Consider the following 15,550-nt stretch of genomic DNA (forward strand, 5'->3'; position numbering starts at 1 on the left):
CATCAGCCAGAAATCCTGACTGGATGGTCCATCTCAGCCTCCTCCAGTGAGCCCCAGCATTATATAGATGTCAGTCTTCAGCCAATTCAATTCACTCGATATGATATCAAGAAAACAGCTGGAGACACTGGAGACTACAAAGTCTACAAGCCCTGACAACATTCCACCAACAGTACTGAAGACTTGTGCTCCAGAATTCGTTGTTCCCCTACCCAAGCTGTTCCAGTACAGTTACAACATTGGCATCTAGCCAACAATGTGGAAAATTACTCAACTATGTCCTGTACATAAGAAGCAGGACAAATCCAACATGTCCAATTAATGCCCCATCAGTCTCCTCTCAATCATCAGTAAAGTGATGGAAGGTGTCATCAACAGTGCTATCAAGCAGCACCTGCTCAGAAATAGCCTACTCAGTGACGGCCAATTGGACTCACCACACAAACAGAGTGGCTGCAACACTGGGTCAGAAGCTAGGGTTACTGCAGCAAGTAACTCACCACCTGACTCCCCAGAACCTGTCCACCATCGACAAGGCACAAATCAGGAGTGTGATGGAACACTCTCCACTTGCCTGGATGAGTGCAGCTCCAACAACACTCAGGAAGCTTGACACCATCCAGGACAAAGCTGCCCACTTGATTGGTACGACATCCACACGCATTCACTCCCTCCAACGCTCAGTACTATCTAGACGATGCACTGCAGAAATTCAGCAACGATCCCCTGGCAGCAATTTCCAAACCCATGACCACCTCCATCAAGAAGGATAAGGGCAGCAGAAATATGGGAACACTACCTTCCAAAGCCACTCACCAGCCCTCCCTAAGGGCATTGTGGGTCAAACCACAGCAAGTGGACTAGAGTGGTTCAAGAAGGCAGCTCACCACCATCACCTCCTCACGGACAGCTAGGGACGGGCAATAAATGCTGGCCAGCCAGCAATGCCCACATCCCAAAAATGAATTTTTAAAAAATCATGAAACAGGAAAAGACATTATTCAAGCTGAGCAAATTCTTCAAATGATAACAAATACAATAAGTTGCTGGGGGAGGGGAGGTGAAGTGAAAAGAAAATTAGACTGGGAAGGAAAGAACAAAAACTGAGTGATGGTTACCAAGAAGGGGAACCCAAAAATGTTCTACTGGAATATAAATACAAAGCGGGTAGTGGGAGGTGAAGTGGGGCCTACTGGAACAAAGAAAGAATTATGTATTTAGGGCAAGGCTAGTATACTGAGCTAGTACTTTGTATCAATTAGGAAGAGGTTGGCAATTGCAGAAACATTGATAGAAACAAAGACTCCAGAGGTAATGGATGAGTTAAAAATTCACAGTTGGTCTTTCCATTACCAACTATCTATGTTAGAGTAGCTGACACCTGATCTGATGGCCTGCCAGGTAAAGGGCTTGCCACAACTTTCAAATACTAAATAGGGGATAGATCTCAGAGGATTAGAGAGTGGCAAATGTGACAGTTTTGTTCAAGGGAGAGTGAGCTCCTGAAAGTTCAGTAGTAGGAACACAGAGCATAAATGAATTAAAAGCACTGTTCTGTTTTGAAGATTCATATCAAACTCAAAACATAAGAAGCTGCCAGAGTCATAGAGGTCTACAGCATTGAAAAAAGCCCATCAGCCCATTGAGTTTGCAACAGTCAAACGCATGCACTTAATCATACTAATTAAATTTCCCTGCACTTGACTCATAGTCTCCTGCACTTTGGCATCGCAAGTGTACATCTAAATATTTCTGCGTCTGCTACCCTTTTGGGTACAGAGCTCCAGATTCCCAAAACCTACCCCTGGATGAAAAATTGTTTCCTCAGCTCCATCTAAACCACCTACTTCTCAACTTAAATCTATGCTACCTGGTTATTGATTTCTCCGCCAAAAGGAAAAGTTCCTTCTTATCTACGGCTCCTATGATTTTATACATCTTAATCTTAATTCCCTCACAGTCCCCTCCATTCCAAGGAAAACAACTCTAATCTCTCTTCATAACTAAAACTCTCCAGCCCTGGCAACTTCGTGGTAAATCTCTGCAATCTTAGTCATGAACATATACTGATGGAATTAGCTCAGTCCAGGACCTCCGAGCTTGTAACTTGTTCCGCCAGAGATGTTGAGGATACATCCAAGGCAGTGAAGATGGAAACTATTCAGTTGTTTCTCTTTCTGGCATACACTATCCAGGTGTCAGCACTACAAAAAAAATCAATACTGATACAAGCTTGATATTTACATTTTGATGTCCTCAGTCAGGTTGCTATATTTCTGCATTCTCTTCCTCAGCTTAGACAGCTGCAGCTTTGCAGTGTGGATTTTGATTTATTCATAATGATTGTGGAACAGACATGGGTGAAGCTGTCTACAACCTCCAGCACCACACTGTCAATGCTAGTAGATGGCGGTATGGAAAAATCTGTGCACCTCTGTCTCTTTCTCTCTCTGACACACACACACACACACACACACACACACACACACACACACTCTTTCCCTCTCTTCCAGACACAATCACTCTCTCCCCCTCTCACAAACACACACTCAATTTCTCTCGCCCTGCACCCCTCTCTCTCACACATTCTATGGGAAGCGAGGGAAGAGATCGCAGGGCATTTGGCGATGATCTTTTCATCCTCACACACAAAAATCCATGGGGTGAATTTGTATTTGCAGATACATTTGATTTTGTTCAAAAAGCACACAATTTATAGGCAATACAACGTGAGGCTGGATGAACACAGCAGGCCAAGCAGCATCTCAGGAGCACAAAAGCTGATGTTTCGGGCCTAGACCCTTCATCAGAGAGGGGGATGGGGAGAGGGAACTGGAATAAATAGGGAGAGAGGGGGAGGCGGACCGAAGATGGAGAGTAAAGAAGACAGGTGGAGAGAGTACAGGTGGGAAGGTAGGGAGGGGATAGGTCAGTCCAGGGAAGACAGACAGGTCAAGGAGGTGGGATGAGGTTAGTAGGTAGCTGGGGGTGCGGCTTGGGGTGGGAGGGAGGGATGGGTGAGAGGAAGAACCGGTTAGGGAGGCAGAGACAGGTTGGACTGGTTTTGGGATGCAGTGGGTGGGGGTGGGGGGGTAGAAGAGCTGGGCTGGTTGTGTGGTGCAGTGGGGGGGGGGGACGAACTGGGCTGGTTTAGGGATGCAGTTGGGGAAGGGGAGATTTTGAAACTGGTGAAGTCCACATTGATACCATTACGCTGCAGGGTTCCCAGGCGGAATATGAGTTGCTCTTCCTGCAACCTTCGGGTGGCATCATTGTGGCACTGCAGGAGGCCCATGATGGACATGTCATCTAAAGAATGGGAGGGGGAGTGGAAATGGTTTGCAACTGGGAGGTGCAGTTGTTTGTTGCGAACTGAGCGGAGGTGTTCTGCAAAGCGGTCTCCAAGCCTCCGCTTGGTTTCCCCAATGTAGAGGAAGCCACACCGGGTACAGTGGATGCAGTATACCTGCAAAGCGGTCTCCAAGCCTCCGCTTGGTTTCCCCAATGTAGAGGTAGCCACACCGGGTACAGTGGATGCAGTATACCACATTGGCAGATGTGCAGGTGAACCTCTGCTTAATGTGGAATGTCATCTTGGGGCCTGGGATAGGGGTGAGGGAGGAGGTGTGGGGGCAAGTGTAGCATTTCCTGCGGTTGCAGGGGAAGGTGCCGGGTGTGGTGGGGTTGGAGGGCAGTGTGGAGCGAACAAGGGAGTCACGGAGAGAGTGGTCTCTCCGGAAAGCAGACAGGGGAGGGGATGGAAAAATGTCTTGGGTGGTGGGTCGGATTGTAGATGGCGGAAGTGTCGGAGGATGATGCGTTGTATCCGGAGGTTGGTGGGGAGGTGTGTGAGAACGAGGGGGATCCTCTTGGGGCATCCACTGTACCCGGTGTGGCTTTCTCTACATTGGGGAAACCAAGCGGAGGCTTGGAGACCGCTTTGCAGAACACCTCCGCTCAGTTCGCAACAAACAACTGCACCTCCCAGTCGCAAACCATTTCCACTCCCCCTCCCATTCTTTAGATGACATGTCCATCATGGGCCTCCTGCAGTGCCACAATGATGCCACCCGAAGGTTGCAGGAACAGCAACTCATATTCCGCCTGGGAACCCTGCAGCGTAATGGTATCAATGTGGACTTCACCAGTTTCAAAATCTCCCCTTCCCCTACTGCATCCCTAAACCAGCCCAGTTCGTCCCCTCCCCCCACTGCACCACACAACCAGCCCAGCTCTTCCCCCCTACCCACTGCATCCCAAAACCAGTCCAACCTGTCTCTGCCTCCCTAACCGGTTCTTCCTCTCACCCATCCCTACCTCCCATCCCAAGCCGCACCCCCATCTACCTACTAACCTCATCCCACCTCCTTGACCTGTCCGTCTTCCCTGGACTGACCTATCCCCTCCCTACCTCCCCACCTATCTTCTTTACTCTCCATCTTCGGTCCACCTCCCCCTCTCTCCCTATTTATTCCAGTTCCCTCTCCCCATACCCCTCTCTGATGAAGGGTCTCGGCCCGAAACGTCAGCTTTTGTGCTCCTGAGATGCTGCTTGGCCTGCCGTGTTCATCCAGCCTCACATTTTATCATCTTGGAATTCTCCAGCATCTGCAGTTCCCATTATCTCTGATACAATTTATAGGCAGTCAGTCAAAGTGGTGTTTTATAAATTCCTACCTTAGAAATAAAACTAGTCTGACTCCAAACCAACACATAAACAGACACTAAACAAGACCTCACACCTAACATGCATTGTCTGACCTAAAATGTTACCTCTTTTTTACACTGATGAAATCTTTAGTTCTCTCGGGGCAATGACTTGAAAGAAATTTGGGGATTTACATTTCCAAATTAATGAATTTAAACCATCTAACTAATTAAAGACTTAAACAGCATCTTAGGCTTGTTTAATACATCCTCATCAGTGGTGTGAACCTAGTGTTGTGTGATTTCTGAACTTGGATCTCAGGTGGCAAAAGTTGAACAGCTTTCTGTCAGTTCCATTAAGCAAGTAGACATCCTCTATATGCTACATTCAGATGAGAAGAAATCACCTCCCTTCTTTTTAACAACCAACTTGTGTCAGTCGCAACAAATATTTTGATTTTGCTTTTAGCACGGATTCATCACATTTAAAATAAGATGCAGTTATACCATAACACCATAAGATGTGGGAGCAAAAGTAGAAAATTCAGGCAATCCAATTTCCTTGCTGCTCAATAATTCTAATAATTCTCAGCTTCACTTCCCTGCCTTTTCCCTGTAACCCTGAATTCTCTTACTGATTAAATATCTGTCTTGAAAATAATTGACTACCCAATCTCTCGAGACCACTGTAGTAAAGAATTACACTGATTTGCTAACCTCATCTGTCTTACATGAACTCTGTTCTCCACTAGTTGACTGTTTAGCACGATTTTCCATCTTCATTAAAACTAAGGATATAATGATCACTGTTTTCTCAATATTCCCCATTGACACCTGATTTATTTGGCCTATTTTATTTGCAAGAATTAGGCCCAGCAGTGCCTCCTCTCTGTTGGACCAAATATATTCTGCTGCAGGAAAGTCTCCTGAACACAACTGACAAACATTCATCTATCACTGACCCCACACTACCGCTGTCTTCGTCTATATTTGAGTAATTAAACATCCCCATTGCAACTACATTATATTGTTGGCAACCTTCTTTCAGATTTCTTCCTCTATATCCTTTCCACTAGTGGGCAGTCTATAGATGACATCAAGCAATGTAATTGCAACATTTTTGTTCCTTAGCTACAGCCAAATTGTTTGCATCCTTGAAACCACTAACACATCCTCTTTCTTTAGCACTGCAATACTCTCCTTAAAAAAAAAACACCATTCCTTTTCCTTTTTCCCTTTCTAACCTTTTTTGAGCACCTTGTAATTAATGAGGATCAATGGTCGGCACAACATTGTGGGCTGAAGGGCCTGTTCTGTGCTGTACTGTTCTATGTTCTATGTTCTATGTTCTAACACTTAGTCCCACCAGGTCCCCATTATCAACACATCATGGTTCACATGGTATTCTATGCCTGTCACTCTTCAGTCTTAATGACTGTATTCTGTACATTCACACACATACAACACAACTCTCATCTGGCTTCATGATTTTGTCTTTTATTCGGATGCTCCAGTAACTTACTATTCTGTGTTCTAGTGTTATCTGCCTCTCCCAGTATTTTGAACACCCCAATATTACTCTCTAACATTCTTTCCAATTCCCATACATCACTGGATGAAAAATTAATATCTTTAACCTCTAAAGATGTATGTAGATTGAATAGCTCTGTAAAACTGACAACTAGCAGATGAGCATGGAATATTAGGATACTGCAAAACAAAGGAAACATTTAAGTTTTGCTTTGTACAATCACCATGATCTTCCTCAGGGAGCAATAACAGAAAGCAACGTAATTTTCAGACTGACAATGTTTAGATGTCCATCATTACAGCAATCTCAAAGACAAAGTTCTCTTTTCAAAAAAAGTTAAAAAATAAAATTGCTTTAGAGGTAAATCACACAGACTGAAATGCATAAGATGTATCTGTTTTACCTTCAATTCCTTCAGATCATGTTCTGTTGGTGGTGAATGCACAGTCTTTACAGAATTCTGCACCTTATCCAACCACAAACTGAATTCTTCTAGCTGATTCTTTAAATCAGAGCATTGTTGGCTATCTCCATCCAACCTGAGAAACAGAAAATAATGCGATACTTAGCATCTGCAGAACCAAGGAGGTCTGCATTTAAAACAGTCCAGAAATTAAAGGATGTTAATTCTGATTACTCATTTGACTGAACTGCCTTTTCTTCCCATGAAAACAATGGTGTTCTTTGAATGTTAGTTCAACAGAATATATTTGATAAAAATCAGAAGAATGATGCTGTAAATCGGAAGTTGCTACAAAATCTCAGTAGGTCTGGCAGTATCTGTGAGGAGAAGTCAGAGTGAATATTTCAGGTCTGGTGATCCTTCCTCAGAACACAGGGCCACATACACAATGTATCTGATCGTCATTATCAAAATGAAAATTAAGCTTTACGCATGATTTTTCACAAATTAAATGCTCCAATTTGTGCTAAAGAATCCAAGAAATGCTCCAATCACATAGAGAGATGGTTAAATATAAAATGTTTTAGTAAAGATGTACACTGATAAACAACCATACAATTCTTTGTGAAGCAAAGGTTCCACCATGATTTCTCTCAGGTTGTAATGCGAGAATGTCTCATTTCTACTGCTCCAAATATTTGCCACATTAAAAAATAGTCATTTACCTTTGATGCCGATCTTTGACCTCTGTAGAAATAGCCGCCCAGCGTTTATTTAAACCATTGAGTTTCTCCTGCAGGAGACATCCATCTGCTGTTGAAAGATCCTGTATGATGTCTGTGCCAGAGGTATTTAAAGTAATATATACAGGCTGGTGACTGCTGAGACCTTCTTCCAGCTCCTGTCAGGGAAGTAACAGCATTACTGCAGAAGGGATTCAGATCATGGACAATCTCCCACTGTGTCCAACGGAATTAATCAACAAGTCATTCACTAACATAATTTCTAAGACCAAATTGAGGTGCCAACCCAAAGAAGCACAAACACAGGACTACATGCATAATATAAATATATGGAAACAGCATGTTACAGAGTTAGTTGCTCCCACATCAACAGACCAGATCAAAACTCTGTAATCCTGGCACAGGTAGTCATGAATAGTGGTGGAAAATGGAATAATTAACAAGGGGAGAAATTACCCCATACTCAGTAATGGAAACCCAGCATATTAGTGCAAAAGGCAAGTCAGAAGCATTTGTAGTCATCCAAGTAGATGATCCGTCTGATCCTCTTCCTGTGATGCCCAGCATCACAGGGGCCAATCTTCAGCCAATTTAGTTCACTCCACAAGACATCAAGAAATGACTGAGGGCACTGCTATAAGCCCCAACAACATTTCAGTAATATGATCAAAAATTAGTGCTCAGAACTTACCGAGTTGTTATAGGTCAGTACAACACTTCTACCTAGCCAGCAAAGTATAAAACGGTCCAGGAATGTCCTGTCGACAAAAAAGGGGTTGGGGAACAAGTTTTCTAATTCAGAGGATGAGGTATTCAGCCTTCCAACAGACACAATAGGGAGTGAGGTTGTTAACAAAGAAATGCGGTTGATGGAGCAAAATTGTGGACACACAGATGGTTTGAAGTGTGTATAGATCAATGCTATAAGTATCAGAAATAAGGCGGATGAACTTAGAGCATGAATCAGCACTTGGAACTATGATGTTGCGGCCATTACAGAAACTTGGGTAACTCAGGGACAGGAATGGTTGTTGGAACTTTGGGGATTTAGATGTTTTCAAAGAAATAGGGAGGGTGGTAAAAGAGACGGGGCAGTGGCACTGCCTGTCAGGGCTAGTACAGCAGGTTCTGAAAGGCAGCTCGTGAATGATATGTCTATAGGGTCAGTTTGAGTTGAGGTCAGGAACAAGAAAGTTGTCACTTTGTTGGTTTTTTTTTAAAAACAAACCCTCTAATAGATGCAGAGAAGTGGAGGGGTGGATCGGGAGGCAGATACTAGAAAGGTGCAGAAATCACAGGGTTGTAGTCATGGATGACTTCAACTTTCCAAATATTGATTGGAAACTTTTTAGTTGTAATAGTTTAGATGGAGTGGATTTTGTCCACTTGTTCAGGAAGGATTCCTGACGCAGTATGTAGATAGACCAACACAAGGAGAGGCTACTTTGGATTTGCCGCTTGTCAATGAACCAGGCCAAGTGTTAGACCTATTGGTAGGAGAGCATTTTGGCGGTAGTGATCATAATTCTGTTACTTTTACAACAGTCAAGGAAAAGGGATGGGTGCATACAGCAGGGTAATGTTAATAATCGGGGGAAGGGTAATTATAATTCTGTTAAGCAAGAACTAGGTAACATAAAATGGGAACAGATGCCGTCAGGGAAGAGTACTATTGAAATGTGGAGATTGTTTATGGAATACACACTGCATGTGATAGATATGTTTGTCCCTAGCAGGCAGGGAAGATTCGGTCGAGTGAGGGAGCCTTGGTTCTCAAGAGAGCTCGAATGACTGGTTAATTGGAAGAAGGATGCTTATACAAAGGTTGAGGAAACAAGGTTCAGAAAAGGCTCTAGTGAGATACAAGTTAGCCAAGAAGAAGCTAAAGTAAGGGCTTAGGAGAGTTATAAGGGGACATGAGAAAACCTTGGCAGATAGGATCAAGGAAACCTCCAAGGCTTTTTAAACGTACGTGAGGAATAAGAGAATGATCAGAAGAAGAGTAGGCCCGATCAAGGAATGTAAAGGGAATTGGTGCACGGTGCCTAAAGAGATAGGAGAGATCCTTAATGAATACTTTTCTTCAGCATTCACAACTGAGAGAAACCTAGTTGTAGGGGAGGACATGTGAAACAGGCTCGTAGGCTAGAGGAAGTGGATGTTAATACGGAAGATGTACTGGGAAGTTTGAGGAACCTGAAGGTAGATAAGTCGCCCGGGCCTGGTAGGATTTATCCAAGGATTCTATGGGAAGTGAGGGAAGAGATCACAGGGCCTTCGGCAATGATCATTTCATCCTCAATATCCACAGGCACAGTGCTGGAAGATTGGAGAGTGGCAAACATCATTCCCTTGTTCAAAGAAGGGAACAGGGATAAACTTTGGAAATTACAGGCCAGTTAGTCTCACTTCAGTGCTGGGCAAATTATTGGAAAGGGCTCTGAGAGGTAAGATTTATGATCACTTGCATAGGCACAGTTTGATTTGTGATAGTCAGCATGGATTTGGGAGGGATAGATATGTCTCACAAACCTTATTGAATTCTTTGAAGAGGTGACTAAACATGTGGATGAAGGTACAGCAGCGGATGTGGTATATACAGATTTAAGTAAGGCGTTTGATAAGGTTCCCCATGGTAGGCTCATGCAGAAAATAAGGAGGAATGGGATAGGGAGAAATGTGGCAGATTGGATCAGAATTGGCTGAACCTTAGAAAACAAAGGATGATAGTGGATGGAAAATATTGAACATGGTGCTCAGTTACGAGTGGTGTACCACAAGGATCTGTTCTGGGTTCTCTTCTATTTGTAATTGTTGTAAATGATTTAGATGTAGGAATGGAAGGATGGATTAGTAAGTTCGTGGACGATACAAAGGTAGGTCGTGTTGTGGATAGCGTGGAGGGCTGTTCTAGGTTGCAAAGGGACATTGACAGGATGCAGGGCTGGGCTGAGAAGGGGCAGATGGAGTTTAACCCTGAAAAGTGTGAGGCAATTCATTTTGGAAGGACAAACATGAAAGCAGAATACAGGGTTAATGGAAAGATTCTTGGCAGTGTGGAGCAGCAGAGGGATCTTGGGGTTCATGTCCAAAGTTCCCTGAAAGCTGCCACCCAGGTGGATAGAATTGTTAAGGCAGCGTACGGTGCGTTAGCTTTCATCAATACGGGGATTGAATTCAAGAGCTGTGTAGTTATGCTCCAGCTATACAGAAGCCTGTTTCAGCCATATCTGGAGTATTGTGTCCAGTTCTGGGCGCCTCATTACAGTAAAGATGTGGAAGCATTGGAAACGGTGCAGAGGAGATTTACCAGGATGTTGCCTGGAACGGAGGGAAGGTCTTACAAGGAAAGGCCGAGAGAGCTAGGGCTTTTCTCTTTAGAACGATGAAGGATGAAAGGTGACTTGATAGAGGTGTACAAAATGATCAGAGGCATAGATAGAGTGGACCGCCAGAGACTTTTTCCTAGGGCAGAGGCAGCTATTACAAGGGGGCATAGTTTTAAAGAGAGTGGAAGTTGATACAGGGGAGACGTCAGAGGTAGGTTCTTTATTCAGAGAGTGGTCAGAGTGTGGAGTTGGCCTCATTAGGGGCATTTAAGCGGCTATTAGACAGGTATATGAATGATAGTGTAAAGTAGGGGTGGCGGTTAGATAGACCTTAAGCTTAGGGTAAAAGTTTAGCACAACATCGTGGGCCAAAGAACTATACAGCATAGTTCAGGCTCCAAGTTCTATGTTCTAAGTAGAATAAATCCAAATTGGTCAGTTACTTTCCTATCATTCTACTCGCTATCATCAAAATAATGAAAAAGGTCATCAGCAATGGTATGGAGCTAGATGCTGCTCATAACAGTACATTCACAGACACTGAGAATGAGTGTTGCCAGGGTCATTCTGCTGTTGACCTCATGCCAGCCTTGATTCAAATGAACAAAAGAGGAGAATTACTGAAATTAAGAGTAACATCAGGGCAGCACTTGTTCAAGTGTAGCCTCACCACTCAATAAAAAATGACAAAAAGTTCTTCAGTGATTTGGGTCTTATTTTGCCTAAAAAAAAATTGCTGTGATTGCTGCAGGCCAGTCACCTGTGCCCCAGGACATTATCATTCTTCAACATCATGTCCTCATCTATTTTTGGCTTCACTAATAACCACCAATCCAATACAAGGGCAGAACTGGACAGGTTCACTGATCATTGCACAAAGATCATTATTCACAAATCCTCAGAACAGGAGTAAAAATAGGTAATTCAGCCCATTAAGTCTCCTCCACCATTCAATATGATTATCCACAACCCCACTTCTTTACTTTGTCCCCTTAACCCTTGATTCCTTCACTGATTAAAATTCTGTCTATCTCAGCCTCAAATGTACTGAATGACCCAGCTTGCACGCAAATTTGCAGTAAAAAATTCCACGGATTCACCACGGTCTAAGGGAGAAAATTTCTCACCTTCTCCTATTTTGTCAATCCATCACTCTGAAATTATGCTCTCTGGTCATAGCCTCTTACATAAAGGGAAACAACCTCTCAGTAACTACACTGTCAAGTCACCTGAGAATCTTCCATGCTTCAATAAGATAGGGTTACATTCTTCTACGGGTACAGGCCAACCTACTCAACCTCTTCTCATAAGAAAATCCCTCCATACCTTGGATCTACCCAGTGAACCTTCTCTGGACTGCCTCTAATGACAATATATCTTTCCTTACATATGGAGACCAATGCTCGTGTGGTCTAACTGGTGCTTTGTATAGTTTTAGCATGACTTTGTTATTTTTATACACCATTCTCTTTGAAATAAAGGCCAATCCTCCATTTGCCTCCCTTATTATCTATTGACTGGTGAATATCAGCCAAAGTTCTGCAGAAGTGTCACATCAAACTTGAAAAGTTAACTCAGTTTCTTTCCAAGTCATATTCTAGTTCTCCCCTAGTTATATCCTATGTTCTATATTTTCTGATCCAGGATAATTTTTTGCTATCGTATTTACTCCATCCCATACCAACAAAGTTATCCCAACACCTTTTTTTTCCCCTGCCGACCCCTTTGAAAAGTTACATATCCCTGAACATTTAATTCCACCTTTGAACTCCTTGTAACCCGGCCTCCAAAATGACAACAAAGAACTTACCCATTAACCGCCAGTTGTGCTGTCAATTCAATTATTTGGTTTCAAACACACACTTTTAAGTAAAGGGCCAATAAAGTTGCCTCAAATACTTAAGAAGTGCTTACCTCCATACAGCAATACTTGGGCAACATTCAGGCTTCAGCTGAGAAGTGGCAAGCATCATAATGACAGAACCAGGCATGGAGCATTTCCACCAATATAAACTTTAAAAATCTCCCATTGTCATTCATTACCATTGTTATCCTGAACATCAACACCTTACACTTACTATTAACCATAAACCAAACTGGAGGGGTCATACAAATATTCTGGCTACAAGAACAGGAATCTCAGAACTCATAGACAAGTAAATCACTTTCTGACTCCCAAAAGTGCATTCACCATCTAGAATACACAGGCTAGGAACATGATAAAATGAAATCCACTTGACTCGTCAACTCTCTTTAATAAGCCAGAATTGTTCTGGGAAGAGCAAAATTAACACAAGGTCAGGTTGGAGAAGTTCAGTTCATGCAATTTACATACTGTAGGAAATAGTAAGTTATTAAGTGGGGTCAGAAAAAGTTATGCTATATATTCGAAGTAGAGATACTGTGTATGTATGAAATGCATTGACTATTGTATATAAAACTGGTTAGATGCAAGTATACTAGGTGAGAATGAGGGGTTGTGGATAATAATGGAGATCTGGCTCAAAGCTGATCAAGTCTGGGTAGTAGTAAACATTCCCTTGTATAAACTGCTCAGGAAAGACAGAGAAGGAAAAAGAAGAATGGAGGAGGAAGAAAAGCAGTATAAAGAACAACATTTCAGTGTTGGAAAGGAAGCATGTCTCAGCAGGGTCAAAGTCAGAATCTAGCTGTTACAGCTAAGAATCTACAGAGCTATCAAGTAGGAAAAATAGAGGAACAAATTAGCAGGAGAGCTAAAGAGAAGTGCATGAATTATACTTAGGTTATAACGGGTACTTCACCCATGCAAATATAGACTGGGATAGAGTTTCTGGAACGCATGAAGAATTTTATACATCAGCATGTTTCCAATCCATCAAGAATGGGGAACTTACTGAATCTGAATCTTGGGAATGGGATGAATCAACTGGATCAAATGTCAAAGGGAAACTATTCAGCTGACAGTGAGTATTGTATTAGATAGTTCAGATTGGCTACAGATAGACAAGGGCCAATCTTGAAGCAGAAAACAATAACTGGGGGCAGAGCTAATTTCAGGGAGGTGAGAAAAACATAAACCAGATAAGATTTTAGAGTAGCTTTGTAGCTCGGGTTGTGGATGTTCTGATTGGTTGGCTCGCCAAGCTGGTTTGTTGTTCCGCTGGGTCAGAAGATGCCTATTACACAAATGACACCAGAAAGATACTCTGATGAAGGGTCTAGGCCCGAAACGTCAGTTTTTGTGCTCCTGAGATGCTGCTTGGCCTGCTGTGTTAATCCAGCTTCACACTTTGTTATCTTGGATTCTCCAGCATCTGCAGTTCCCATTACCCCAGGAAGATACTACATGCCCCGACACACTCATCACACTACCTTACATCAGGAACATGTCTGAGCTGACCGCAAGACTCCTACGACCACTGGGCATCAGAGTAGCACACAAACCCACATCAACCCTACAACAAACCAAACCAAAGACCCACTACCTACTGTGGACAGGACCAATATCATATACAAAAGATTCCCTTCAGAGACTATGATGAACACTACATCGGACAGACAGGATAAAAATTAATAACAAGGGTACACGAACATCAACTGGTTACCAAAAGACACGACTGATACTCCCTCATCTCTATCCACATGGATGAGGAGAACCACCATTTCGACTGGGACAACATCAAGATCCTGGGACAAGCAAAGCAGAGACAAGCATGGGAATTCCTCAAAACCTGGTACTCCATGAAGAAAGCCATCAACAAACACATAGAGCTCGAGCCCATATACAGTCCATTGCGAAGGAAAACCGGACATGAAGTAGTAAACAGCTCAATGGACATCAGAGGTTAAATAAAAGGTGGGAAAATACAACAGCGCTTCATCGGAGGCTGCACTGATGATGTTACCCAGCAGGGTGATGAAACATCTGCGGAACAACAAACCAACTCAGCGAGCCAACCGACCACAACAAACCAAATAAATTAAAAGAATGGCAAATAAAACTCAAATGAACAGTCACTCATTTTTGAAGGGATTCCCACAAGGGGCATGTGAAAGCAAACAAATCCAAGAGATCCCAGGATGAAGACTGTAATTAAGATGGAGTAGAAAAAAGGTGCACATAAGAGATATCAAATGGATAATATAATTGTGCATCCAGCTCAAAATAGAAGGTTCAATGGAGAACTGCAGAAACAATTAAAGAAAAGCAAAGAGAGAACATAGGAAGAAACTGACAACTGACATAAAAGGAAATCCAAAAGTCCTGCGTAAGTGTACACACAGCAAAAGGAACGGTGGAACCAATTTGGTGCCTAAGTGAGGCTTTCTGCATGATACATGGTTGAGATCTTAACTGAATACTTCACATCTGTCTTCACCAAGAAATAAAACGCTGTCAAAGTCATAGTTAAAGAGAAGAAAGCTGAGACACATGACAAGTTAAAAATTGATAAAGAGAAGTTATTAGGTTGGCTAAATGCAAAATTAATAAAGCACAAGGACAGGATGCGATACAACCAAAGCGGAAAATAAGCCGGGAAACTGCAGACACTGGACATAATTTTTTAATTTTCCATAGAATCAGAGGTGGTGCCAGGGTATGAGAGAATTTAAACTGTTACTTCCTTGTTTAAATCGGCAGATAAAGATAAACCCTTGCAATTACATGATAGTTATTTAACCTTAGGAAGCAATTTGGGACACAATCAACAGTCATTGACTGAATACAATTTCATCAATGAACATTAGCAAGGGATTGATAAGGTAACAAAGGAGGCAGATGGTGATAACTTATGTACAAGGACTTCTCCTAAAGATGTTTATAAGTGCTACCAACAGAATTTTGAAGCAAGTTAGACCTTAATGAAGAAAAAGGAAACATAGCAACCTGGAGACAATATCAGCTACATGACAG

The 15,550-nt window shown here is 42.7% G+C and overlaps 1 protein-coding gene across 14 annotated transcripts in view; it reads right to left on the bottom strand.

Annotated features, from left to right (window-relative positions):
* The window catches only part of LOC125454807 (utrophin), a 572,019-nt gene that overhangs the window by 298,646 nt on the left and 257,823 nt on the right, over positions 1-15,550 (bottom strand). For all 14 annotated transcript variants that reach the window (XR_009446113.1, XR_009446114.1, XM_059648282.1 and 11 more), the window contains 2 exons: positions 7,307-7,482; positions 6,582-6,717 (listed from right to left, as the gene is read on the bottom strand). Coding sequence is in view for 12 of the 14 variants with exons in the window: in XM_059648282.1 (XP_059504265.1) it covers positions 6,582-6,717; positions 7,307-7,482 (312 nt within the window). In the remaining 2 variants the exon portion in view is untranslated. The remainder of the gene's footprint in view (positions 1-6,581; positions 6,718-7,306; positions 7,483-15,550) is intronic.

The sequence above is a fragment of the Stegostoma tigrinum genome, chromosome 9 (assembly GCF_030684315.1).
Source record: "Stegostoma tigrinum isolate sSteTig4 chromosome 9, sSteTig4.hap1, whole genome shotgun sequence".
Taxonomy (NCBI): Eukaryota; Metazoa; Chordata; class Chondrichthyes; order Orectolobiformes; family Stegostomatidae; genus Stegostoma; species Stegostoma tigrinum.